At 37.0% G+C, this 27,886-nt stretch overlaps 2 protein-coding genes across 5 annotated transcripts; one reads left to right on the top strand and one right to left on the bottom strand.

The window, feature by feature from the left end:
- The first annotated feature begins 193 nt into the window (after nt 1-193).
- LOC134844264 (cytoplasmic dynein 1 intermediate chain 2-like) lies at nt 194-22,285 on the top strand. Of its 4 annotated transcripts, none has more exons than XM_063860857.1 (14): nt 194-484; nt 3,230-3,250; nt 3,712-3,805; nt 4,481-4,538; nt 5,409-5,623; nt 6,247-6,448; nt 6,895-7,009; nt 7,327-7,488; nt 8,590-8,736; nt 9,250-9,363; nt 9,816-9,978; nt 10,493-10,629; nt 20,802-21,071; nt 21,415-22,285. In XM_063860857.1, the coding sequence occupies exons 1-14, from the start codon at nt 371-373 to the stop codon at nt 21,526-21,528; spliced, it is 1,926 nt and encodes a 641-aa protein (XP_063716927.1). In that variant the 5' UTR covers nt 194-370; the 3' UTR covers nt 21,529-22,285. The 4 variants fall into 4 exon arrangements, with proteins under 4 accessions (XP_063716927.1, XP_063716925.1, XP_063716928.1 ...); XM_063860855.1 differs by lacking the exon at nt 4,481-4,538 and adding an exon at nt 4,835-4,982 and having other exon boundaries at nt 21,415-22,284; XM_063860858.1 differs by lacking the exon at nt 3,230-3,250 and having other exon boundaries at nt 21,415-22,284.
- Nucleotides 14,650-18,420, bottom strand: LOC134844266 (homeobox protein DTH-1-like). Its single transcript, XM_063860860.1, has 3 exons — nt 15,702-18,420; nt 15,165-15,529; nt 14,650-14,967 (listed from the first exon to the last, which is right to left on the bottom strand). The coding sequence occupies exons 1-3, from the start codon at nt 16,753-16,755 to the stop codon at nt 14,734-14,736; spliced, it is 1,653 nt and encodes a 550-aa protein (XP_063716930.1). The 5' UTR covers nt 16,756-18,420; the 3' UTR covers nt 14,650-14,733.
- Nucleotides 22,286-27,886: the final 5,601 nt, after the last annotated feature.

Below are 27,886 nucleotides of genomic sequence, written 5' to 3' on the forward strand. Positions count from 1 at the left end.
TCACGGACAACGGTATATCTTACGATTAACTATGTTATGCATTGGCTTTATTTTCGAGATATTTATTGTACATATTTATAAGCATGGGCTGGTACCATTCTTCCTCTGATCAGAAGCATAAATCGTTGAATCTAATTAATCTATACTATCGTTTAGGATTTCAACAATTGGGTACCTGAAAGTTTTTCAATTGTTTTTTATTTTCGTTTTTCAGGTAGTTTTGAATTGGTTAAATATTTCATCTAGCAGTTATTTGCGTCCAAATCCAGTTGCTTAATACCCGCTCTTTGGTGGACTTGAGACAGAATAGTTTAGAAACTGTGAACTGGTTGAATAGCAGTGTAGTGTATTGTCTAGCGAGTCTGTTGTGATGATGTCGACACCTGTGAAGGATGAGCTGGCGCGGAAAAAGGAAAAGTTAGAAGAAATGAGGCGGAAGAAGGCGGAGATGCAAAGGACGAATGCAGAGAAACACAAGGCTAAGGTAAACACGTAAATGCATCAAATGGAATTCAAGTAGCTGCAACTGTCGATGATTGTGATTGGCTACTTGATATTTAAACCCTTCTAAAGCAGAAAGAGAATCAGGCTCCCCAGGAATTAGCACACAATTTTCTTATCACAGTATATGTAACTTAAAAAACAAGCCCGATTTTCTCCGATTTGTTTTCAATTCATTACACAATCGAAGCGTAGTGTATTTTAAGTCGCAAATGAAAGTGCTCATTTGGTGGCACTTTTGGTGTATTTCAATTTAATCATATTTAAGTTATTTAATCATAAATAATTTAATGGCATATGTTACCGCTTTATTTTCGCTAGTGTTACGTCCTGTTTGAAAAAAAGCGTGTGTTATGAAAATGCATGTGATTTGTTGCTTTTCGTTTTTTGGCTGCTCTTCTGTGTGCCTGTATATTTCGCTAGTGTCTTTTCATTTTACCTCACGTTCGACGGCCTTCATTTTTTCATTTTCTCAAATATTAAAGGGAAAAATCATATGAAGATTTTAATGAAAAGAACAAATTATAGGGATCTCCCCTTCTCAGATGGATATTCAATAATTACGGTAGAAAAAAGTTATGGCCTGAAACAAGCCCATTTTTTTGACATTTTGGTTAATTCTTAAAATTTTTCATAAATTATCCTCGTTTTTTGATTATCGTAGATTAAGCGTCCAATCGAAGTTGAAAAATCAGGTATGAGAATTTTTTACTGCATAAAGGGCTGGTACCATGCTTTTGCTTAATGGATTTAGGAAAATGCAAATTTTTGATTTTTTGATCGTTTTTGGTATCTTTTTCACTTTTTCGAAAACTGCCTAGCCAAATCTGATATAAAATTTTCAATGGAAACAGCGACTAGTAGTTTTCTCCTTTAAAAAAGCTGTTAATCCTCTTCTTAAGCAGAGAAACAACATGTCCATTTCGTAGCAGAGCGAAAAGTCCTTTTTTGAAATTTTGAATTTTACGCATTTCCGCATCAATATAATAAATAAAAAATTATCAGAACAGGTAGATCCAGCATTAACTGGTCCAATAGTTTGCTTTCAAGCGACGGTGGCGCAGATGCGAGGACGTAAAACTCATAAACAACAGGTCGGATGCTCAAATCCGGAAGATTAAAATATTTTTTTTTCGATCGAATTTTTGCTGTGTAACATTGGCAATTTGATAGAAACTGTAGCTGCTGTATTGGTGGCAATCCAAAATTATTCAGACCTTTCTTGTAGTTTTTGTCCGTGGTGTGATATACTATGGAGCGAAACCATATTTTACATAAAAACGGAATTGTGCATTTTGACATCAGTTTTTAACAAAAATGAATAGAAAAACAAACAGTTTTTCTAATTTTCAAATGATATGTATGTTTTATTTACATAGAAGGCGCTAAAAGAACCTTCTAAAACTAATTTTAGAGTAAAACTAAATAATAACCGCTTAAATAAAAAGCTCAAACTAATAGATTTGTTGAGCCTAAAAATTTTAGACTAAAAAATAAAAATTTCTGACCGGTTTTTCTCGACACTGAGAAATTTTATGGAAGTTTCTCAATGTCTTTCGAGTCAAGACTGAAATTGCGTATGGTTTATAACACGAATAGTTCTGATAATTATTTGTACCTAAGTTTGCGTGAAAAAAAAAGTAAAAAAACTAAAACACTCGAAGACAAAGTTCCTCCCCTCTTTCAGTTGTCGCAGCAAAAGCCACCCTACAAAAATTCCCATTTAATAGTAGGGTTGGAAATATTAGCTTGTAAATAAAATGAATAGCGATACCATGTGGGTTTTTGTCGGACAAAGTGACTGCCCTAATTTAAAAAAAAATTGGTGGTCTTTTTAAGGTATAAATATATGTGAATATTGTTTAGACAAGCAAACGCGGAGTTTTGCGGCAAAACAATCACGTTGTCTCCAAAATTCATTACGGAAATAAAAATTTCCGTTAAATATAGTTTTCTTTTTTCCATCCTAACTTGAGCATAATTTAGGGCTCAACAAAAAGCTCAATTTCAATATCTGTGTGCTGCTCGGATTCTATTTGGCAATTTAACAGTTAGCGTTTTATTGCTGGCTAGTGTTTGGGAGTAGAGCTAGGTAGATAGGCACAGATTTGATGACACCAGACTCTAAATTTGGTGGTCGGTGGTTCGAAACCGTAGATCCAGATTGTTGTTTTTTCTTTTCCAAATCCCCGTTTGCCATTTTTGCTAAGTGCAGCTTCGCCTGTGAGTAATAAAAGGGAAGCTACTGTAACTACCACGGTTTGGCCGCAGGCAATGGCATTTTGAATGCCTAGTCTGTTTCAACATTTTTGGTTTAAAAGAGTCTTGAACACAATAAAATAGAGCCTCGTGTATTTGAAAAATATAGACAAACTTATGTTTGGCTTACTAAATTAAAATCTGTAGTATGATAATGATCTTGCTTGGTTGTTGGATGCCTTACATTTGGCCCCTAATAAGTTTTTGATTATTGGTCTCATTTTTAAGCCCTAGTATTATGCGAAGCCAGGCAAATTAGATTCAAAGTTAAATTTTGACAAAATCAGTTGTGATAGAAAAGAACAAAATTCTTTAGGGGGTTTCCTTAATGCGCACCGGCTTACATATCCTCGCACAAGCATGATATTCGATGGTAGTTTGTAGAAATCAAATGTGTGATTTAAGTTGTTTTCAAAATTAAGTACCCATTATGATCATTGCAAACAGTATGAGCAAAGTGAAGTTTTAGATGAGAGGAATCATGGGTTTGGTATGCACTTAGTTTGACCACAAGCTGTTTTTTCCTCTAGATTGAACTGACTGACAAGCATTATCCTTTTGTCTGTGAGAACGGCTGATCTCATCTTGGGATAAAAATTGATTTCTACAACTGTTGAGCACAATAATGGTTTCTTCTAAAAGATTTGTGAAAAAAAAACGTTATTTAATTTGGCACGAATAAAATTTTGCACGAATAACGATTGAGGAGCTCGAAGCAAAAAGCGATTTCCAAGTTTTTGATTGTCAATTATTAAACGTTCTATTTAATGTCCTTGAATTATTTTTGCTTGCATACTTACAAAATTTGCTATGTCCATTTTGTCTAGTGATGATGTCCATCTATGAATTCTTTTCAACCAATTGCTGTTCAAGGTTTGCAATTTCACCCAATCCTGTTTTTGGTTCTATCCGGACAATTCTGTGATAATTGTTTAATTGTTATCTGTGCAGGACCAAGGGGATGCTCCTGCAGGCGGCGCAGCAGCAGGATCATCTGAAAGATGGTCTAACGCAGATGACATCTTCAAGGAGTTCGACATTCAAGGTAAGGTCTGGAGAAAATGCGTGTGACAGGCTCCAGTTCGATTTCCTTCCAAAGCAAGACCAAATGCAAACCCAATACTCAAAAATAGAAGCGGGTTGCGTTAGAAGTAGCAACAAATATTACGACGAAACTAATGAAATGCAATAGAAATGAAAGAAAAATTTAATTTTTGATAGATTTTCTACTTTTCTGTGTTGTAGAAGTCTTTTGAAAACCAGTCCTAAAAGCTGCTTATAATAGCTTAGATAAGTTGAAAAGAGCTGTAAAATTAGGCTAGAAACGTTTTTTCTTTACATTCACTCTTTTTGGTAAAGTAGTTTAAAGAGCAAAAATATTAGACCAATTTTTCTTGACGGAGAACTTGAAATTTGTTTTGGAATCCAAATCACGACAACAATTATCTTAAAATGGAACTTCACTCAATTCTCCGAGAATATTCTTTGAGTTATCTATTTTTCCGTGGAAAAGGAACAAGTTAGGCCTGGTATGTGGTCGTTACAAAAACCGAGAAGCTCTTAGAGTGGTTTCTCTTTGAAGATTTCCAATTTAACGAAATTATTTCGAAAACGTAGTGTAACCAAATAAACCTACTGTATTTTTTTAACCTTTTTTATTTCCATGTTAGATTTATTTGAATTGAATATCTGGAAAAATCTGTGTACGGTCACATTTCAGCGAGTGAATCCGGGTCCAGTGCCTTTTTGAGCGCCATTGTATCTTCCGACGCACTTCAGTAGGTTCAACACAAGCGAAACAAATGACATTTGAATATTCATTTTTCTTCAAAACTGTTGAACACATGTAATTCCCTTGTACATATGCGCAGTAGAGACGGGTTCTGTTTCTATTTCTACATAAGTCTTTACCACTGGAGTTTCGAAGTAATTTTCTCGATACTTCATTCTTGGAACTCAAACCCGAGCACTTTATGTTAGGAATTGTTTTCTGGGAAGGGTTCATAGACTATTGCTGATATTTTCTGTCTTTGTCTGGGTTGCTTGCATGTCACATTGAGGGGGGTTCTTTCAGGGGTTCCGACCCAGTCTTCCTCAGGTGTGGATCCCTCGACTGGCCAGTCCCTCCTATCTACACCCCCTTCTGGCATGTCAGCTGCAGGGGGCATGATGGAATCCTCTACCGGAGGGGCATTTTCGGGTGAAGGGCTCACTCACGCCAGGTTACAGTTCAGAATCATTCTCAACTCATTGTTTTATTGTTTCTTTAAAAGAGTACTACAACAGTATGATGTATGAAGGCAAAGTTCACATATGATGGCAAACCATTGTTTTAACATTAACCAATTGTGATTTAAACGTTTGCAAGTGAACAACCTTCTTTTTCAATTGGGAGTAGTGAACCAGTTTTTATTGCACAAAAAATTTGGTGGTGTTGGTGGAAAATTGAAAGAGTCTATACGCTATATTAAACCAAAAAGATGTTTGGTATTGGCGGTCTTGATTGAAGCGAGGTTCCCTAAATACATGGTTGATATATGATGCTTCCCGCGATCAGTCTTCGCTATCTTTTCATCTGAATGTGTTCTTACACTTTATTTCCCTTTCATGTCATTGGACCCAATTCATACCAATTGTATCTTTTCTAGTGGCCTTGGAACATCCAGGTCTCTTCGGTCCACAAGCAAACTAGAGATGGGTTCCTTTAACACAGTGGACATTCCTCCGACGGAGAACTACCTCTACCCCAAATCCACCCAGACAGATGAGTTCCTCCTGCCAAAGGAGTCCCAGCAGACGGATGCAGAGGAACTAGCGTCTACTGTGAAGGAAGAAGCGACCGAGAACAAGGACGCCGACAAAGGTCAAGGTCATTTCTTTTCAATTAAGTACGCCAAGCTTGCTTAAATGCAATTGGAACTTTCATAGCGACTAGCACATGTTCAAAACATTTGCTTGGAGGTGTTCAAAACATTCAGTTTTAAGTAAAAAAACCATAACTCAACTAATATTTTTCGCTGATTCACGTGGCGAAAATTTGGCTCGAAAATGCTCTTCTTCGAAAATACGTTTTGCATCAACGAGTGCCCGATGTTATGGGATGGGTTATTTTGATGTGTTGTTGTCAATTCTAAAATATGATGATAGTGTATTGATAGAAAGGCTTGTACGTTTACCGGACAGAGATTATTTGTTTGTATTACTTCACTATGTGGATGTGTGAAGCCAACCTTCTGTCAGTTTCGAGCAGCAAAAAGCCATTTATTTCTGCTCCAGACTCTGTAGTTTTGAATGCCTAATTAGTATCTAAACTGGAGTAGTTGGTAGCACAAGCAAAGAAAATGCAACTCCCTTCTTCAAAGGAAAGAAGAGGCTTAAACAACGAGAACAGATGAATGTCTGCTAAGAATCTATGACTTTCAGGGTCATCTATAAAACTATTGTCTGCAACTCTAAACAAGCTTAAGTTTGTTTTTGTTCCTTCAGGTAAGAAGGAGTCTGGCAGTGGGAGTGGCAGTCCAGTTCCAGTGGTGGCCAAGGAACTGACGGAGGAGGAGAAGGCGGCCATCGTGTCATCAGAGGGATTCCTCACTTTCCTCACCCGCTCATCCCAACTGGTGGAGCGGAAGATCACATCGGAGGTGGATGTGTACAAGCCTTACATACAGGAGGACGACGATAAGAGCTCGTAAGTCTCATTACTATTCGATATTCTGAGTCGGTGGCAATAAGTGCAACTCTGGCTACAACTCAACTATTTTTCTTCGAATCAGTCATTTGAAGACGTTACAGTTAGTAAAGTTATCTGAGTTCTTCCAACATGGGTTCCTTTTCTATTTATGAAGAGCCGCTGGGATCTTCTTAACAATCCCCTTTATAAAAAAAGGGGGAGATTGGTAAATAGATCATTTTATCGAATTTTCGACCAATGAGAAAGCAGCAAAATTGAAAATACCAATGGAAAAGAAAAGCTCTAGTTTTAATTTACCGTTTTAATTTGATATTACAGGGGGTGAATACCATTATGGGGGGGGGGAGGGAGTTTTTTTGGATGTTTTTCTGGGTTATGAAATGCATTTTGCCTGGTCCTCAATGAGGAAAGAGTGAACCAATGGCGGAGTGAGAACTGTTTAGGAGTACCCACCCCGGAAGTCAAGTGAAGGTGTCCAGAGTGTTCTACCAGGACTTCTGGTGTGCGAACAGTGCAATCAGCAGCCTCGACTGGTCCCCCTTCTTCCCCAACGAACTGGTACTGCACAGCAAATGTTAAATCATACACCTGCTACAGGATAATGGTTCAATTAACGAACGGGTCTTATTGGCCGAAGCGAGCTGAGTTGCAAATCAATCGTACCAAGTTCTTATGGCAACCGTGATTCAATAAGCTCTTTGCAGCCCTTTTTCGAACTCAGTAATATACTTTTTTCATCTCATTAATCTAAAAAGAGCTTTAATGGTAAATTTTGTCCTTATTTTTTCTTCTGTCGAACAAGAAAAGTAACTACAAAAATGTTTGTTGTCTCGTTTTCATGTAAATTGATTAAGTACTTGTGTCTGTTGTTCTAGGTTCTCTCTTCCTACCACTCCTTCTCCCATGACCACCACCCTGCCGGAGCAGCATCCGAATCCACCGGGGGATCTCTGGGTGGACTGGAGAACAGTGGACTGGCAATGGTGTGGAATCTAGGCTTCAACACGGACACTCCAGATGCCATTTATCAGTGTCAGGTACATGTGAACAAATTAAATAGGAGAGATGATGAGATGAAGATAGCTACAAAAAGGACAGGTTTTTATCTGAAGGTCTCCTATATTTTCGATAATGAACCTTGTTCTTGGTTTTCATTTATTCGAAAGTTGTATAAAATTTTCTCCCAGAGGGAATTTTGTGACATTGGTGTTTGGTATTTTTTTTCAGCGCAGGGGCGGATTTAGGGGGTGGGGCGAACACCCCTCCTCAGGGATTCGACCCAAAGGGTCCCCCCTTTGGTACTTTTTAAGAAATCAATTTTCGGCCGACAGACCCTAAAACTATTCTAAAGGCGCCTTTGGCGCCAATATATACTAACTTTGAGGGGGAGCGCGCGCCAAAAAAACGCATTTTTTTGTCAACATTTTCCAAAAGTGCCCAAAAACGGATTTTTTGACCTGTTTTTTCAAAAACTTGCATGCGGCGCAGAAAATTTTGCCAAAACAGCGTCTTTTTAGTGCTTTAGGAGAGCTCGGAAAATCAATTAAGTCGACTTATAAAAAAAGATCCGCCCCTGATTCAACGCATCAAAAAAAATCAAGAAGATTGTGAAGATAGCTATTTGTTTTTTTCCGACGGGTGTGTATCCAAAAGTAGCGAGTAATAGCGTCAACAATAATTCCAGTACCCTGTAATGGTTAGCCAGCTAGAACAATGGAGGAAAACCGGATAATGGTTTCCTCGTCCTTGTTCGAATTGCTAAGTTTCTTTTAGATATAATCGGTAATGTGCAGCTTTGCAATCGTTGCACCGCCTAAAAAGTCTATAGTACTTCGTTCAGTATACCCGAAATTTGGTCGGGCAGCGTTTGCCGATTTTTATCTAAGCTTTCAAAAAACTTACCTGTCTAGCAGAATTTTTTGTAGAACTAATTTTATAATGGCTGACTTGAAAAGAATGTCTCCATGAAATGACTGGCATAATTTGTTCAGCCCCCCCCCCCTCCACCGCCGAAAAATTAAAAAGATTTGAGCAGGCCACTGAATATATATGTCGTGAAGTTAAGTTAAAAGTGATCGATGAAAACACGATAGTTTGGAAAGTGATAAAATTTGAAACATAGAAAACCAATGTTTCAGACGTCAGTAGTGAATGCAGTGTTTGCCAAGTTCCATCAGAATCTAGTGGTGGGAGGCACATACAGTGGCAGAGTGGTCATCTGGGACAGCAGGAACAACAAGCGAAGTCCAGTTCAGAGAACGGCTCTTCCCACTCAGGGTCACACGGTATGGTCACCAATTGAATAATTTATGCAGCACATCGAACATACAAAACAAAACTAGAAAGATTTATTACAGATTTTTTGTAATAAAGTAAGCACATACAGTTGCAAGCACATCGAACATACAAAACAAAACTAGAAAGATTTATTACAGATTTTTTGTGCTTGCTACAACTGGTGTTTCAGACAAATTTCATGCCTCAAGGTAGCGAGTAATTTCACAGTTCAATGCAAATTTTTTACAAAATAGGCAGACTGGTCTTAATTTAATTTTGTATGATTGAACTTGGGAGTTAAAAAAAGATTTGGTGTCAGCAAAAACGTTGAAATATATATGTACATATTGAGGGCTTTAGTTGAATCCTAAGAATCCCGACTTAGCGAGCAGTTTTTTGGATTGAAAATATGCTAATACCTATTCAGAGCCGAATATCACTGTCTTGTCGAGTTTTTAACGCGAAAAAAAAGGTAGCAATTACACTACTAATGATTTTGTGTTTTGACTGTGTTGCTGTAGCATCCTGTGTTCTGTACGGAGGTGATTGGGACTGAGAATGCACACAACCTCATCACCATCTCCTCGGACGGAAAACTCTGCTCATGGAGTCTGGACATGCTCTCCGAGCCACAGGCATGTATTATTCATCGTTTTTACTCTAGAGAGCTTGTGCGAACCTTCTTTTTTCGTAGTGTATTAGTGCGAACCTTCAACCTAATTTGCAAATAAAGTGCTTATTTGGTGGCACTTATGCTATAATCACAATCTGTAGCTTTGGAAATTTCATAGCATCTGTTCTCTGCTTTATGTGTGGCATATTGGTTTAGTTAATTTCTGTATTAAATTAAGCCATTAATAGTTTTTTCACCTATAGCTTTTTGTCTCTACCCCACACGCAGAAAATGAAGAAGAAAAAAGCGAATAGGAGAGATACCTTACAAGTCCAGTTTTAGTGTCTACGGCAAGGTTAATTGAGTGTATCTATTGAGTTCTAAGCACACGGCCTTGAGTTGCAAAAAAGAGCTTGCTTCAGAAAAATAACTTCGTCGATTCGCAGGAGCCACCATTAATTGTCGTTCTTTCAGGAGACAGTGGAACTGTTCACGTCTCTGGGCAAGACACAGACGAGTAAACACAACAGTGTGCCTGTGAAGTGTATGTCCTTCCCCACTAACGAGTACAACTCATTCGTGGTCGGAGCAGAAGACGGATATATCTACGGGGCAGTCAGACACGGGAGCAAACCAGGTAGTCTAAATTCACACCAAAGTCCACAAAAACGTTTCAATGCTTATGGTCCATACAAGTAGGAGCGAAGAAAAAGAATTGATTAGTACGATTTGATTCCTGAGCCTTCTATCCACAAGTGAACTGGCCAACTATGACTGTTGAGCTAATTACGGAAGGTCGCGTTTGTAACTATGATTAAGGCATACATGCAATCTTTTTGATTATTTTTGTGTGGGAAATGTTGACTAACCCTCAAGCAGTGATCATGGCGGCCCTCGAAACACTGACAGCTGTCTTTCAAGTCTCAGGCAGAGACCACTGAACCAACCAAATGCATATCACTTCAATGATGTTACTGATAAATCTATTGCTCCATAAATGTATTCAATATCGGAGGTGCTGAGTAACCCAGAGAAAATTTAGATGTTTCAAAGGTTTTATTTGATCTGACGGTGGTTTGCGATGACTATTTTACGTGCCGATAATGTCTTGCTTTATTTGTAGAACTACTATAAAGTTATATTACTTGCAGGTATAACGGACACCTATGAGAGACACTATGCGCCAGTGACGAGTGTGGACTTCAACCAGTGTCCAGGTCCCATAGACTTCAGCCACCTCTTCGTGTCCTCTTCCTTCGACTGGTCTGCGAAGCTATGGTCCACTAAGGTTACTAACAAACTCAATAAAATTTAGAACGAAAAATATTACCAATTTAGCTACAGATAAATCGGAACTTTTCGACTATTTCTTCACTTTTGCAACATTGGGAAATGTTCAAAGAGTTACAAACATAAATACATCCAATTTAGAACAAATAACCACGACGTAGCTGCATGGAAGTCGGAACTGGTCAACTATTTCCGATCCCTACTGTATCAGAGGAGATTGTTCATTAGGTATCTAGGGGAGGGTTGGTTTGTTAACAAGATCAGGGAAACCAAATCATCAGCTATCGGAAATCGAGATAATTTTTGGAGAAGTAGCTTGGCATGCGTTAAGGTTTTATAATTACCTTCAGGTGCTTTCACGCTTTTCAACTTTGATTTTATGTCTTTGATGTACTGAATTTTAAGCTTCATATTTCGAGATAGTATAAGTTTCTCCAAATGTATAAATTTCATCGTACTTGGGACGTATTTGTCAAGAGTATGTTCAGCTGTTAAAAATATCTACAAATTTTTCCGATATCAACACTTTTTGCACTTGCGAAGCAAAGTGTATTAGTGCGAACTTTCTTTTTTTTCCCAACCGAAGTCGTAAATAAAAGTGCTACTTTTGGTGGCACCTTTGAATCGGTAGGCTGTGGTAGCAGTATAATATCATAAGTGCTTTAGCATTTGATTAGTAAAAAGTTAAAACAGCTGATGTATTTTTAATTCATCAAATGAACTAAAAAGGTTATTTGTTTCAAATAGCAGTACAATGATTACACAAGCATAGCTTGTGTTATAGTATGAACTATCTTTTTTTCCAGCCTAAGTCGCAAATATTGTTGCGATAAAATGTGTTCATTTTGAAAGTGTTCATTTTGTCAATAGCCAGCTATTAAGTACAGCCAATGCTAACAATATTAACACCGTCTATTTTTGTTCCGAATTTCGTAACGAAAGTAACGGAATAATTGTGGTCGGTGTGTTTTTTTTTCAGACAAATTTCGACTTTTTAACAAGCCATTTTTGACGGAACTGTTGACGGAATTTTTTTTACGGTGTTTGTCGATCGCGGACTAATAGTGCTCGGGGTGGTTTTTTTTATTTCAGACAAAATTCGTCTTTTTAACTAGCGATTTTTGACGGTGTTTTTTTTTTAAATCATTCAAAAGGTAGTGCTGTCTTGAGCTTAAATTTGAAAAGATATTTCACCTGTGATCATTTTTCGTAAAGTTTTGGGTGTTTGAAATTTGCCATTTTGCCCGCAAATATAATGCTCATTTGGCGGCACTTTTGCGATAATCACGATATGTAGCATTGAAAAAATCGAAGTATCTGTTCTCTGCTTTATTTGTGGCTAGTATTTGTCGATCGCGTATTGGCTGAGGAATAGATGGAAGGTCTTGATACTCTTAATTTACTGGTCGGAGGTTCAACCTTACTCTAAGCACTACTTTTTATTTATATTTGGTGGCATTCTTGGTGCAAAGCCTTGGCAATTTATTAGCATCTATAGCTGCATCATAGTTGGACAGTGCTAACCAGCTTTCAAGTTCCGGCGGAGCAGATTTGGGAACGCGAGACTCTAAATCTCGAGTTCGCAGGATTGCATTTGACATAGGAAAACTTTTGCTAAATCTAAGCTCATTTCAATTTTTTATTAGTTGACGTTATAGAGCTGCCTTTTGTCGTTTTCTCTCTATTCTTAGCCTCTGTGTTTTCGCTTTTAATTAGTTGATCGGAAATTTCGAAAAAAAAAACAAATTGAAAAAATTGTTTTTTTTTTCAGATTCTTAAAAATTTAATCAACTTGTTTGTAATTTCTCTCCTACTTGCACAGCCACTGGCTAGCATTTTTACCAATTAGTTTTAACTTTTCAATCCTTTGAGAATTCAAAAATTTTGTTGGGCCGGAAAAACATGTTTGATAAACAACAACAAACCCTTGAAACAGCGAGGAAATGGAGTTTGTGAAACTTGATTTTTCTCGAAAACTACCGAACCAAATCTAATGTGCAACATTATAACTATCTTTCAACCTAACAAGCTCTTGTATTCAGTTCAAGTTTTCAAAAGAAAATTGATTCAATTGATGAAATTAACAGGTTTTGAAGTCATTAAATTGGGATTTACTTTTCTTTGCTATAGGTCTGTTTTTGAAAATACCCTTGTACTTCCGCATCAATACAAAAATTTCAAAAATTATCAAACAGGTTTTTTTAGCTTTAACTGGCCTCTAATGCGTCCGCTCTATAAATTGAGGCATGTGCAATTGGTAAATTTCTTTCCCTTTCAAATTGACTGGTACTGCTAATTCGTTGTATTTGGCTTGCGTCCCTAAAGAAATTTTGTAGACTCAAAGTTTTATTCAGGGGCCAGGGGTGGATCTAGAATTTTCTCGAGGAGGGAGGGGGCGGATTTTCAAAAAAAGTTCGAAAATTTTGTCGACTTTTTTTAGGTCGATCAAATTGATTTTCGAGCTCTCCAAAATCACCAAAAAGACCCTAAAAGGTGCGTCGCAGAACAGCTTTGAAAAAAAAGGCTAAAAAAGCGTTTATAAGCATTTTTTTTAAATTTTGACCAAAAAATTGCGTTTTTTTTGGCGCGCGCTCCCCTTCAAAATAAGTATATATTGGCGCTTTTAAAAATTTTTAGGGTCCGTCAGCCAAAAATGGTTGTCTCAAAATATTACAAAGGGGGACCCTTTGGGTCGGCAGATGGTCGAATCCCTGAAGGGGGGGGGGCGTCCGCCCCCTAAATCAGCCCCTGGTTTTACTCGTTCAGTTTTTCCCTGCAGCTTTATCGGTCATATTTTTGCTTGTGTATGCGAAGTGCAACTTCGCCTCTGTGTAAAAACTCGATTTCAGAAACTTTCCGACTCAATATATCTCGCAATGTTTTTGAAATGCTTAGTTCATTCATAATGTGGTTTTATGCTTTCGAATTAATTATGAGCAAAGTTTGCGTGGATGTCTTCAGTTAGTTATATTTCAAATTATTTCATGACAAATTGTATCTACTTGTATTTGATGCCACTAATGCTAGTGTTTCTCGGATGTCAAGTGTTCATGATAGAGCGAGCAGGGCGTGAGACTCAAAATCTCGAGGTCGCAAGTTCGAATCCGATACGTAGCAAAGTTTTTCTAATTCGTGGCTTATTTCTACTTCCTATTTCACTTTATAAAGCAGCTTTTTTGTCGTGTTCTGGCTAGTGTTAGCGAAGTGCGGCTTCGCTTCTGTATAAATTGTTTCTTGGTGTTTAGTGGTTGGCTTTGAGAAGTGCTGCATCGCCTTTGTGTTGACGCAAAAACGTTGTAACCTGCATTAAATTACTACAACATTATTCCAATTTTCAAGACATTTTTTGGCTCGGTTTTGGCATTATACTAATCAACTTTGATTGTTTTGAACACCCCGAATTTTGTTTCAGCAAACTTAATTTAACAATGCAAAAAATTTAAAGGGCCGTTTTATTCGACCTGTCAGGGTTGCGGTACGTGGTCTTTTTCTAGTCGTCGATGAAAGATGCTAATATTTGTGGTGTGGTTTTTTCATATTTTCTTGTGGCTTTTAATTTTTCGGTTTTTAGTTTCATTTTCTGTCCGGAAGGAAAAATGTGTAGAAGCTTAATCAAACTCAGAGAGCTTCAAGGTGACATATTTTACTTCGTGACAGACCATCGAGTGTTGCAAAAAACCTTGATTTTTTAGTTTCTGTGAATACCTCAACTCTTTCTGGGCTGTGTTTTGGATTTATATAGTGCTGATTTAAATTAACCGGACACAACGAACAAAGTTTGAAATTTCAAAGGCTTTTTTCTCAAATTGAGTTAAGATTAGATAAAGTGAGAAGTGAACAAAAGTTGCTCAGAGTTTCACCAGAATTATTATAGTACAATCTATTTTTCGAAATTCGCAGCCAACATTTTCCTCCAAAAATGGGTAATTTGGGCTTTTTTAGTTAATCAAGAAGAACGCTGAAACTACCGAGTTAATTGATGAGAAAATTATATAAAAAGAAGCCTCTTTGCCACCACCTATGTTTTCACACATATTTCAAATTTTTATTATTTATGTCCAAAAACGTGAATGTAAAGCAAAATGTTTGTTTGTTTGTTTGTTTAATCTGAGTCGCTATAAAGACAGTTGTCATCTAAATCGTCTTCGGTTCCCAATGTGAGGTTGAGAGTATTGGGGGGACAGTCGTGGTCTAGGTCGGATGCTCCCCCCACCATGTGACCGACTGAGTGGGGGTTGTTCGAGGATGAAATGGACTGTTGTAGTTTGAATCTGTTCGAAGCCACTTCAGCTGCGTGTTTCTTTCTCCATTTGGTGCGTCTGTTCTGGAACCACACCTGAAATAAAATGAAAAGTTTTGAAGTGAAAAGCGACGAAAAATTTAAATACAACTTATTTAAGCTATCATATTGAAGCTTTTGAAATCAAATCAATATCGAAGTGTTTCTCAAATCGAATGAGTAAAATACGATTTCAAATAGGCTCATATTGCTATTTGAAGCTTCGCCGAAAGTTTGAGAAAAAGTGGATTTACCTTGACTTGGCTTTCAGTCATGCCAAGTGCGAATGCGAGCCTCGCTCTCTCAGGTCCAGCCAGATATTTAGTCTGTTCAAACGTTTTCTCCAGAGCAAATATCTGGTGTCCTGAAAATGTCGGCCGAGTGTGCTTCTTATTCACGCCAGAGCCCTCCCCAAAGTTAGGGTCATTGTCCCCTCCTGAACTGAGAAGAGACAATGGGTTTGTTTCGTCGTTTGGAGTGAGGTCAAGTGGCTGGCCTGGGTTTGACCTGAAGTTAGCCCCACTGAAGGGATCCAGAGAGAAGCCGTGGTTTGATGTCGGGATGGACATCTGGATTTGGTTGTCTTTATTCAACAGTGGTAGCGGACGTGAAGCTCCATCTAAAAACAGAAAACCATCTTTTAAATGAACTTGATTGTCTCTCTCTTATGGCTGAAGAAAAACGCATTTTAACTAATTTTTGCGTTGGATTATTTCAAATTTTTGCATAAGTTTTTGTTAGAACTGTTTTAATTGTTAGAAAGCTCAATGTGTCGACATTCTTTTTTGTACCTGTAAATTGATCTGAGTCCTTTGCCTGCCCGAAGTTCAAAATTTGACCCTGTTGCCATTGTCGCATCAGAGCAGCCTGGGCGTGTTGAGTCAGCATCAAACTGGCTGCTGCCGCTTGCTGGTGGTGGAAAAGCGAATTGTTGTGTGGGTGAACCTGGAAATCCTTGGAATCAAAAGTTGATGACGACAAATCTCTTTCTTTCTTTCCCTTCAAAGCAGCAGAGCTCGAACTCTTTGTATCAAGTTGGATTCTTTTGGATTTATCTTTTGAGGAAGTGGTGCTATCCAGGATTTTATCAATAGTGTATCGGTTGTTAACATATTCCGATTTATGGGCCGAAATTACCGAATCGTTCTGATCTAGGAGCGAGTTGCTATCAGATCGTGAATCTAAATTTTGGTTATTTGATGCAGCTGAGACTGCATTCATTACTGGGGAATTAGAAGCCCATTGTTGAATTTGGGGTAAAATCGGACCTCCCATTGGGTAATTGGAGAAGGGCATAGTATTATGACCAGATGTGTGGACCTCGGAATTGGCCATATTATGGAACCCTGAAGTTAATTGAGGTCCATAGCGACAAGCATTGTAGTTGTAAAACATTTCAAGGAGTTCTCTGCTGAAATTGTTAGGAACTGGTTTCTGCGAGTTTTCCACGGATGTTGAAACGCTATGACCAAGTGGCGACGTTTGAGTTGCCGTTTTTGGCGAAGTTGGTTTTGAGTTGGAATGCGAAAACTGAAAGTTTTGTAAAGTTGTTGGAAAAGATGCGCTGTTTAAAAGTGAGAATTGATTCTGATGATCGATTAATGAGAAACAATTAGACGGGTTTAGAGTTGGATAGCGGGTGTAATTCATGTGATTTGGGCTTTTAATTTGGGCGGGATTAGTGGGCTGATTGATTAATAGGGGGCTGTCTTGATTTTCACCGGTGGGGGTCAACTGAAATGACATGTGTTGTCGATCCTCGGAAGGTTCCAATTTCGCTGTTACTATTCCGGGTGAAGATTGTTTATTGTTGTTATTTTGAGGAGAGGGACACAGAGCTGTCATTTCAAACTAATCAATTGAGGAATAGCGACTAATCGAAGGATTTAAAAGCAATTATTCGATTAGACTTGTGATGCGTTATGAATGGGCGCCGCTGTTGATTAATTAATTACGGATTAGCCGCGAAAAAATGAATAAAAACAACTTTTGCTGAAAGTTTGCTCAAATCGCTGTTTTTTGTTAATAATTTCAGAAAATATTTCTCGACCGATTCCTAAATAAAAATGATAAGTTTTAATTTAAGTGAATCAAATGAACTTTTTTCTGTTCGCTTTATTACTTTTTATTGGAGGATTTTGTGGAATTTTATTATTATGACAATAGAATAGAAATGAGATGAAGTAATTAATCTGGATGAGGTCGGGTCTGCCGTTGAGAGTAACTCCTGTGTGTAGTGTGTCGCAATGAAAGCCGGAAATTAAGAGGCCGCTGATCCGGTTTGATGCCGAGTTTATTGCTATTTGCTGGCTCCTTTTTCCGGCTGATTTTGAACAAACGGCGTCTGGCCGGTGAGGGGGGGACTATGATAGAATAGCGAAGTGTTGAGAAAGCGGTGCAGGGGTCCGTTCGAGTTTTTCTCTCGAGTTGATTGTGATGTGGTGATGTTGCGACGGGGTTGTTGGGTGGTGGGTGGTGGTTGATGGGGTTGTTTTATTGAAGAGGGAATTGAATAATTAAGAGTAAAGTTGATCCGTCTTGTCTTTAGTGTCCCACTTAACAATAATGCACATAATCTTTAGCCATCTCGACCGAGAAAGAGTATGAAATTAAAATTCTTTTTTCGCTCCTCTTTAATCACAGGTTGCTAATGTTTCTAGTAAAAATTGATCCCCTCATTTATTTTGATAGCCTCTCTCTAATATTGCTCTGCAAATACTAAATAGCTCCTCTTCTAATCTGAAAGAAGCTTCATTCGTCTGTTCTGATTCTAATCAAATGCTCTTTTTTGTCCTCCTCTCCCATAATTGTGGTTTTGTTGCTAGCCAATAATTCGTCTCTCATCTTTTTTGTTTAATGACAATTGTTTTTGTTATTTGTGTGAATAACAATAGTTATTTTTGTATCATTTTTGTTTGCCGATTTTATTAAATGATTTTAATTAATTTTTCTTTCAAATATTAACCTTATTTGGCGTCATTTCATAGTTAGCTGATGTACGAAGCATTGTTGTGTTGATTTAGAAAGACGCTAGCTTTATACTTGCTATTAAAAAACTATAATAGGCAAAATAATATTCGGAAATGATAAATCAAAAAATGGGCCTCATTTTTATAATTAATATTCATTGTTTGCGCGTATCTGTTATGACTTTTGTCTGTTGTCTTTTTTAATTTGCTTTTATAATTGAATTCCTAAACTGAAGGCATCATGAGTTTTGAACGACACGCGTTTATGTGACGAATAATGATGTCAAATAAAATTAAATTAATAATTTAACAGATTTGCAGAATCCGGTCTCGCCAAATAAATAAATGGATTTTCAGATCAATATATATATATTTTTAAAGTACGCCAAGCTAAAGCGTACAAATTTTTTCTAAGGACTGTCCATATTTTTGGGTAAAATTTTTTTAGAAGTCTATTAATTATGTACAGAATACATGCAATGATTCTAGGAGCGCTTTACTCGATATCGATGAAGTGATGTTCAAATTCATTTCACAGCTTTAATAGTTAATTAGCTCAAATTTTCCATTTTTTCCATTAAAAAAAACTGATTTTAACACAGCGAAGCGATAGTTTTTTGTAGTTTTTGTCAAGTTATCATTTTCGTAAAATTCAAATTATTATTCCAAGCGAAGCTCAGAATGCGCTGCTGCAATTTTGCGAAAGATAAAATAAAGCAAAAATTTGCTCTTACTCTTAGTTCCGAAGGGAGATTCAGTTATGAGTATTATCAGCGGAAGAAAAAAACGTTATGAGCAAATCGCGTTGTTTTTATCGAAAACTTTCAATCATAGTAGTTCAGTTCAGTGAATCTGAGTCAGCTCTTAAGTGACGTAATTGATGAAAGAATCGTATCAGAGTCCAAAAAAGGCGCATGGTTCTAGACGACTTTTATAGGTCGTGTTTTTGTTCCGACCATTTGAAAAATGGTGAGGAACTTTATATTCGGGTGTGTTTTAGTTTTTTTTTGTTTTCCACGCAAAATCAGGTAACACAAATAATCATCCATCTTGGTTAAGTGATATATCATATAAGAGCACTTTAAGTCGTGATTCGAACCACATTAATAAATTTCCAAAAAATTTCCTCGTGTCGAGAAAAACCGGTTTGAAATTTTTGGTTTCTCGTCTTAATTCGTGCGAATAAAGCAAGCAAGCAGGCGTACAACAGCTGAATTATGCCTAATTTAAGTCCTTAAAACTTCATTTTAAACAAGTAAAACTGGTTTTTGGTTTTTTTAGCTTCATTTTGGGAACTAAAAACTTCAAAAAATCAAAAAATTTTTGCAAATTTCGAAAATTTTTTATATGTTCCAAGTAATTTTTCTACAAAAAATTTTGTCCAGTCTGCCTTTATTACTATGACTGTATAATATGCCTTATTTATATTTTTACGTGAGATCCTTTCATCACACCCAGCAGAAAAAACAACACCAAGTTGGAAAAAAAACTTTCTAAACCGTAGTTTTCTAAAGACCATGGTCGGAACGTTCTGTGCTACTTGCACAGTAACCGGCTATCCTTGTTTTATTTTTTTTTGTTTTGTTTAATTTTTTTGTTTTTTTTTCAGGAAAAAGTCTATAAAACTTGTTCATGCCAAGTTTGAATTTAAGAGTTGTTTGCAGCGCAATTTAAACTAACTTACTAAAATGAATGATAATTACGCTCTGCGATTGTGGAAGCGAAAACGGCGCAAAAAAGTTAATTGTTTCGAAAGTAAATTTTGACTTTTAGATTTCCCTGCGAAATAGAAAGTTTACCAATTTATCCTGTTATCTCAAAATGGGTTAATTTTATCGCAAAAGTATCAATCATAAACTGCTCTTGAAATTCAAAGTGCGATCAGGCCGTAATTTTTTTGATAAAAACCTAATCAGTCATTTTTTTTCATCCAGATCTCGTATGTCTATATTTTTTCTTTTCTTAATTCAAAACCTGAAATTTTTTATTGAGTGTTGATGAACAAAGTGTGTTTGATACAAGAAAACGCTTGTTATATTACGAGTCCTTGTTTTCCAGGAGAAGCCCCTAATTTTTGAGCTCAACTTCTGTGTTCAATTTTTTTTACAGTGTTTGCATGTACTCCAGTTCTCCTTGCAATAGCTGTTGATGATATTAATACAGACTTTTCCAATTTCAAACCATCTGAAAGACACTGATGTCCTAATCCCGATTTCAGAAAATCGACTTTTTTTTGGAAAGTTATGATTATTTAGAAATGGTTAAATTGACCGATTTAAGATTATTATTATTAGCTATATACCAGTTTTTAAGTTTCGATGAACATAGTTCAGACTGTTATAGGTCCTGATGCTTTTTTTCCAGGAAATTTATTTTTTCGCTCAGTTCAGTTCTTTTGCTTTTTTGAAAGGAAGGCAAACTCTACTATCGAATAGCAATAGCGTCCATTTTTCTCAAATTGGGTTGATTTTATCAAAAAAGAGTCAATCATAAATTGTTTTAGAACTTCAAAGAAATTTAAGGCCATCTATTTTTTGCTTTGCAATTCGAAAGATTTTTTCGAAAACAAGTCAGTATTTTTTTGAACTTTTTTTGATTTAGTAGGCGGGTCGAATTTGTCTTTAATTTTGAATGTATCCGCGAATTGAAACTTCGCATTTATGTTAAAGTAGTTTTTTTTTTTTAATTTCTCTATTTTTTTCTTCACAGTTATTCAGTTTTTGGAGTTTGATTTTTTGACATCGGTGGATCGAAAAACGACTGAACGAGCGTCACTATAATTTATCTTTGACTTCCTACCACTTAACGCGGAAAAACACCCGAAATCAAAGTTCCTGTACACTTCCAGTACAAAGAAAAATTGGTTTTGGAGCAATTTATGATTTTTATTATACTAAACTGATAAAATTTGTTTGGTTTCAGGCTCCAGGAAGACCTCTGCACTCTCTGGAAGGACTGGGCGAGTATGTGACTGAGAGTAGATGGTGTCCCACGCATCCTTCTACATTCGCCACCACACTCACCACTGGCAGAATGGACATCTGGAACCTCAACCACGACACAGAAGTGCCCCTCTCTTCTCTCCAGCTGGAGGGATCCCCCGCTATCATCAAGGCCAAGTGGGCCCAGAACGGACGCAAGATTGTGATGGGTGACGATGACGGGAAGATACACGTGGCAGACATAGGAGAGGTGTGCTATCCTTCTATAATTAACCCCAAATGAAGTTTAAACAAGTTTTTCAATTTTTGATGAATCTCATCTAATTGTTCAAAACCCGAATTTTTCAGTGTTAATTGGCAATTTCCTTTGTCTGTGGTTTTTGACAAATTTATATGATCATTTTGTCTTTAAATCACAAATTCATTCAAATTGTGTCGAAAATCTCAGTTGTCTAAATCTCAAATGTTTTTTTTATATCTTAATAATTTCAGATATCATAATTTTTTTTAAATCTGCTTGGAGCTTAACGTTTGATTCATTTTTGTTTTCGTTTTGATACAAAAGGTTAAACTTATCTATATGTGTGTCATAGAACATCTGCACGCCTCAGCCAGATGCTTGGAGCAACCTAGTACACACTCTATCCGAGCTGCAAACCCAGACCACAGAAATAGACCAGTGGTCGGACACCAGCTCCAACTACTAGACCAAAACAATTACATCATTATCACAATCGAATTACGTCATCCAGTTATATGACGTCATCGATCAATCACATGACGTTGTTGGACTTGGAACAAATATTGATGAAGTAATCATGCAATGATATGACGTAATCACTCTCTAGAGCCCGAAAGCAGTTGTTCATAACGAGTGTTAAATCAAGCGTAATCGAAGTCGGATGAAACGTATTTCTTCTTGTCTTGACTCTACATACGCATTTGAAGTTCATCGAAAGCAATTTTAAAACTTATACGAGTCTCTTTTATTAGAATTTGGGTTGCCTTTTTTTCAACAACGCTTGTCGACTGTCGACAATGTTGCTGTTAATTATGATCATTTTTGGCGCAAAAACTTCGTATTTGGTAAATATGGTTTTCAGAACTGGTGTGAAGACATGAAATAGATGTAGATAGACTTCTTGCTTGCAAATTGTTATTGCGTGATGGTGCTGCTGTTTTAGTTGGACGACAATTAGAAAATGTTACCGATTTTGAAGATTGATTTGATTTTGATACAGACAACGTCATTATCTTGGACACCGTTTAGCGATTTTTTCAATTTTTGAAAATTAACCTGAAAATGTCAGCATCATAATTCTATTTTTGCTATCTTTTTTGCAAATATGTGTTTTGTCTTCCATTTAATGACCAATTTCCATCGTTTAAATAAACGTTGTCACCGGGAGTGTCTTCATATTTTAGTTAACTATGTAAAATAAGTTTGATAAATAAAGCTATAATAGTTTGTCGGTTGAAGAAAATAATTTAACTTTGAATAATTTTTTTCTTAAGTTCTCTGAGATCCTTAAAGTTTCGAGTGATCTTTGTCAATTGCTGATTAATACGAGAATTTTGCTGTTTATTAGGAATTTTGGGTGTTTTCTGCTATATGGTCCAAAATTATTAAATTATTGCATGAGCTGTTTTTTATTGAAAATCCAGATTTCACCTCGGTGGAATTATTCGCAACCAATGGACTCGGGCATTATGATCCACTTTCGAAAGTGGAGATTTTTTCAAAAAACAAGTCGGTGTTTTTTCTGTTTTCTTGTGGCAAGTGATTTTCCTAACTGTCTGTTGGCCTTTTTTGTGCATTTTGGCTTGCTGAAAGCAATAAAATGATGGAATGACTCAATATATAGATATACAATTTCTAATGAAATTTGAATGAATTTTCAGTGGCTAAATTTTCGTGATATTTTCACGAAAAAAAAACCAAGAGTTAATGAATACAGTTATGTTTCAATTAATTAGGTCGTGTTTTTTTTTGGTTTTGTTCCTAGGATGTTTTTTGGATGTTGTAGTGGTCAGCAGTTTGGTTAACTCAATTCAAATTTTTTTGACAAATGGGAGGCTTGCTACGCTGAGATTAACTAACTACAAAACGTAAAAATGGAGGGAAATGGAACTCAACTGTCAGATTCACAGGTGGATTACAATTTCTAGACTTCTCAAGCGCATGTTAATCAGGCTGTTAACATATTCAGCAGCATTTCAAGTTTTATCAGAGATTTTGGTGCTGAAGCGAATTTCACGCATTTTGATAAATCATGAAATGAGTCAAAATTGATTCTGCAAGTATCTGTGATTTGTAGCATATGAATGTGAAGTCTGAATTAAACGATCTTGAAACTTGTTGATAAGAAAGAATAACATAACACTACATGCTTTGGCGCTCCTGGGTGGGATTGAATGGAAATTTAACCCACGATATGGACCTCGTTTTGTTGGGGCCTGGGAGCAATTAGTCCAGGTCGCCAAACGCACGATCTTAGTTATTCTTGGCTCTAAAAAACGTACCCTAGTTTTTTTTCAATACCATTCTCACGGAAACAGATTCGATGTTAAACTCCAGATCTCTGACAAACGTTGCCGATATCGCAGACAATGAAGAACCACTGACCCCGAATCATTCTAAAATCCAACATACTTTCAGCAACCTACCACCAGCAACTTTTGACGATCAACTTACTACTCCGCCTTGAAAATTGGTCTCAACAACAACAATTATTTAACCAGATCTGGCGAAGACTATAAAAGGAACATTTACCGAATCTGTTGAAGCGAAAAAGTTCGCAGACCAACCGCTAAAAAGACGGATTTAATCTGGATCTTGAAATATCTGACGCCGCGTGGAATATGGCGTTTGGGACGCGCCACAGCAGAACATCCTGAACGAGATGAGACTACTCGAATCGTTAACGTAAGAACGGCGTAGCGAACTTTTGACCGCCGGGCTAGTGCACTCGCACGCGTTTTTTCGTTCGATTCAAAAAAGTTCCTTGACTTGAGCCCAACTCGGGGACCGGGAGCATGTTGCTGGAGCAACTTTCCCGCACTTTGATAAATCATGAAATAAACCAAATTTGATTCTGAAATTCAGTGTAATTTGTAACATACCAACGTCTGAATTGAACACTCTTGAAGTCTGAATTGAACTCTCTTGAAACTTGTTGATAAGAAAGATTATCACTTCAGAATCGATCCACTGATTTTATTTTTTCGAGGCTGGACTTTAAAATTTTCACTGCAATTTTATCAGATGAATGGATGATAAATTACGATCTACCATGAAAGAAACGCAAGTAGTGGGAAAAACCTACTGTACTCAATCAAGAAATTGGAAAAATTGAATTTTCTATTTTTAGAAGTTAAATATCTATTTTTGATTCAAAATTTGAAAAATGTTAAGAAATAAAATGTTTTTTTTTTTAAAGTGAGTTGTCGCTTGTCGAACTATCAGATTTGCTGTGCTGTAGTAGGCAGATTTGCTGTGCTGTAATTTGTTCAGTGAAATTTTTATTTGAAGAGAAAAAGTTTTTTTTTCAAATTATTTTGATATTATCACGTGTTTCAGAAGCACAATATGTATTTGTGATTTTGGCAAAAAAGTGTGGCTTCTTTTGTAGCCACCCAAATGAAACTAAACATCAAAACAGCTTTTGAAGTCACTTGCTATCTAATTGCCGTTCTTGTCTTTTTCTATCGAAAATTGATCATTGAGCGTTAAATCCGTTTGTTTGGAGGAGAAAATGAGGAGAAGTTTTGTAATCGGGTGTGTTTTAGTTGTTTCTTTTTTGGTTTACTTACAAAGTCAGGTACCTCAAATAATGGAATGGTTCGAGTGATATATAATATTAAACCCTTTTAGTCATAATTCGAAAGAAGTTGTCCCGATATCGAGAAAAATAGATGTTATGAAAATGACTAACGTTCGTTATTACACTTGCGAGAGCACGTTTTTTGTTTATGGGATTTTCGCTTTTTCAATCAAATATTTTTTCTCACACAGCTGTAAGAAATTGTGAATTTACTTTTTTAAAGAACCTTAGCAACTTCGAGATTTTTTCCTGACTCGGCCTAGATGTAATGCAGATACCTTTTTACCCTAAAGTCTGGGTTCAAGTCCCGGTCGGACCTTGTTTCATTTTGGAGTATTTATTAAGTGGAAAAAATCCTGGAAAAATTGAATGCCGAACTTATGTTATTCTGTTTACGTTTTGTTGTCTAAGTTGTCACTTCAAAAGCTTTTTTCGGCTTGAATAGTTTCGGCCGAATTTTCATCTGCTCAATTATTCTAGTATTTGTCACTTCAAAACAAATTCGATTGAGATTTTGTTTTCAAAAATTTCAGGTATTTTATGTTGCAAAGTTTCAAAGTTTTCAAAACTTAATTGCTTAAAGTTTTTTACGACGTTAACTTTTATGGTTTTTCTCAGATGGAGGTGCCTACCCATTGATTTGCTAGGGTACTGCTGGGTAATACTAGAAACATATTTAAAGCTGGCAGTTTTTCGACTGTTTTAAAACTATTATTGTTTAAATTTGTTATTTTCGTCTCATTCTCTACTCGCTAGCTTGCAATGCTGTTCTAACCCTGTATCGCCGTGTATGATTATTGGTCTTACTTTAAAAAATTTTGGTGATACAAGATATGGATGCTTTTTGCAGTGCTCCTTTGGCGAAAAACAATCCAAAAACGCGTGAAAAAAGATAGCGCAAGAGATTAGAAAATTTATGAAACTTGTTTTGGATTTAAAAGTTTTTTTTTGATTTATTAATTTTTTTCCGAAATTGTGGACTACAGTCGATTATGCCTGATTTACTAACTTAAGAAGCATTTGCTTAGTTTTCTCATCACACTACGCACCTGAACGACTTTTCATGAAAACGGAATATTTTTTGTAATTTTTTTATGAATGTCATCATGATATGGCTTTATGTGCTACTTCCACAGCAACCCACAATCCTTGTTGTTAATTTGAATATAGCACTTTTTTCCGGTCCAACAAAAATTGCAGAAAACAATGACGCAGGGTTTGCCGTGATTTTATTTTATCAAATAAAGAAGAAGGCTTAGGATGATCCTAAACTTAAAGCGAAACGAATCAAATCGAAAAATAAGTTACTTTGCCACGCTGTATACTATTTGCACAAGAACATTCCTATTTTTGCAATGTTTTATTGACTAGATTCATTTTTTGGGCATATGGCTTGGTTTTTTAAGTTTTTCTTTTAATAATCTATTCTATATTTAAATGCCTGTGCCCATCTCCCATGTTTAAGCTGTACCATGTTTCATGTTCAAGCTTTCAGAAACGAACGAAGTTGTACACGTTTAAGCTGCCACTTGTTTTGCAGTGCTCTAAAAATTTTTCACCACATGACTGGGCAGAGCAGCGCAAGGCAGGGCGAGGAGCGGAAAGGCAGGGCAGCGAAAGGCATGACAGGACGAGGAGAATATGGCAGGTCGAGAAGGGGCAGGGTGGGGCAGCGCGGAATGATGAGGTGCTAGGCAGGTGGGCGAGGAGGGGCAAGGCGTGGGTAGGCCAGCGCTTGGCAGGGCAGGGAGAAAAGGGGCGAGAAAGGGCGAATCAGGGTAGGGAGTGCAAGGCAGGGCCAGCGTTGAAGTGCATGGCTGCACGAGAAATCGCAAGGCCTGGGTTAAATTCAACGCACGTAAGAGAGCAGAGGGGCAAGGCATGGAAGCTTAAGGCAAGGCGGGGTAGCGCTAGGTCCGTTGGGGCAGGGCGAGAGGCAGCAGGGTTTTGTAAGGGGGTGCAAGGCAGGGTAGAGAAGCGCAGGACGGCGCAGTGTAAGGCAACGCAAGGCAAGTTAGCCAAAGATAAGACAGCGCAAGGTTAGGCAGAGCAAAGAGGGCAGAGCAGGCTGGTTCAGGACAGGTTCGTGTCCTTCCAGCCATTTATTCATGCATCCAGATAACCATCTAATCAGTCATCCATTCATCCAGCAATCTACCAATCAATCGATCAAGCCATCTATCCATCAAACACTTTTTCCATCTAGCGATCCAGCTAACTATTTATCCATCCAACCATCTAAAGAAGCATCCAATCACTCCTTCTATTCATTCATCGAGCCATCCATCTATCTAGCCATCCATCGTCCATCAATCCAGATAGCCTTTTTCAAGTCATCTATCCATCCCTCCGGCAATCTATACTTCCAGCCAGACATGCAGTCAATCAGCCATATATCCACCCAGCCACCCATACATTATGCCATCTAGCCATCTGTCCAACCAGCAAGCCATCTAGCCTTAAAATCGCGCCGCCCTACTTCCAAACTTGCCTTAAATTTTTTGCAATGCTCTTATCGGTGATGATTTTTTGCGATTTATTAAAAAACTTTTTCTGACCTTCGTTACAAGCGTTAAAAGTTGTTGATGCGGATTAAAGAAGTATATTTTTAGCAAAAATTCATTACAAGAAATAACATTCGTTTTTTGTACGAAATTCCCAAATAGCGTAAATTCTAAGTTGGATAAAAAAATTCTCAAATGGCTTAATTTTCAATTTTTCAAGCCTGGCATCTACTATTATTTCTACTTTTTACCAGGAGTAAAAACACAAGTTCTCAATAAATTTCTTACAAATAAATATTGAGTGATAATTTGGCTGGAAAATTCTTAAGCAACGCTGGAAAAATTAGTTGGAAATCATCTAAAATTTCTCTGTTAATAGTTATAATAGTGTTTCACCGGAACCATCTGCTAGTTGTTTCTTTTTTGTCGGAAGTGGAAACCCGAATTGAGAATTAATTGCTCTCAAGGAAATTATGAGTGTCAATTTTGTTGGAAAAATTGATCTGCAATGCTGGAGAAGTTAGTTGAAAATCAACTAATACTGATTTTGTAGTTTTAATACTAGTATTTCTCGGATACATTTACTAGGTTTTACCATTTTTTAAATTTTGTTATTTCCGTCTCTCTTACTATTTGCTTGCTTGCAATGCTGCGCTTGCCCTGTACCGCCAGTGATACGAAGCTCCCATTCGCCTGTGTGTGAGAAATTTAGTCCTTTAGTCTCAGTAAGCTTGGTT

Source organism: Symsagittifera roscoffensis, chromosome 4 (genome assembly GCF_963678635.1).
Source record: "Symsagittifera roscoffensis chromosome 4, txSymRosc1.1, whole genome shotgun sequence".
Taxonomy (NCBI): domain Eukaryota; kingdom Metazoa; phylum Xenacoelomorpha; order Acoela; family Convolutidae; genus Symsagittifera; species Symsagittifera roscoffensis.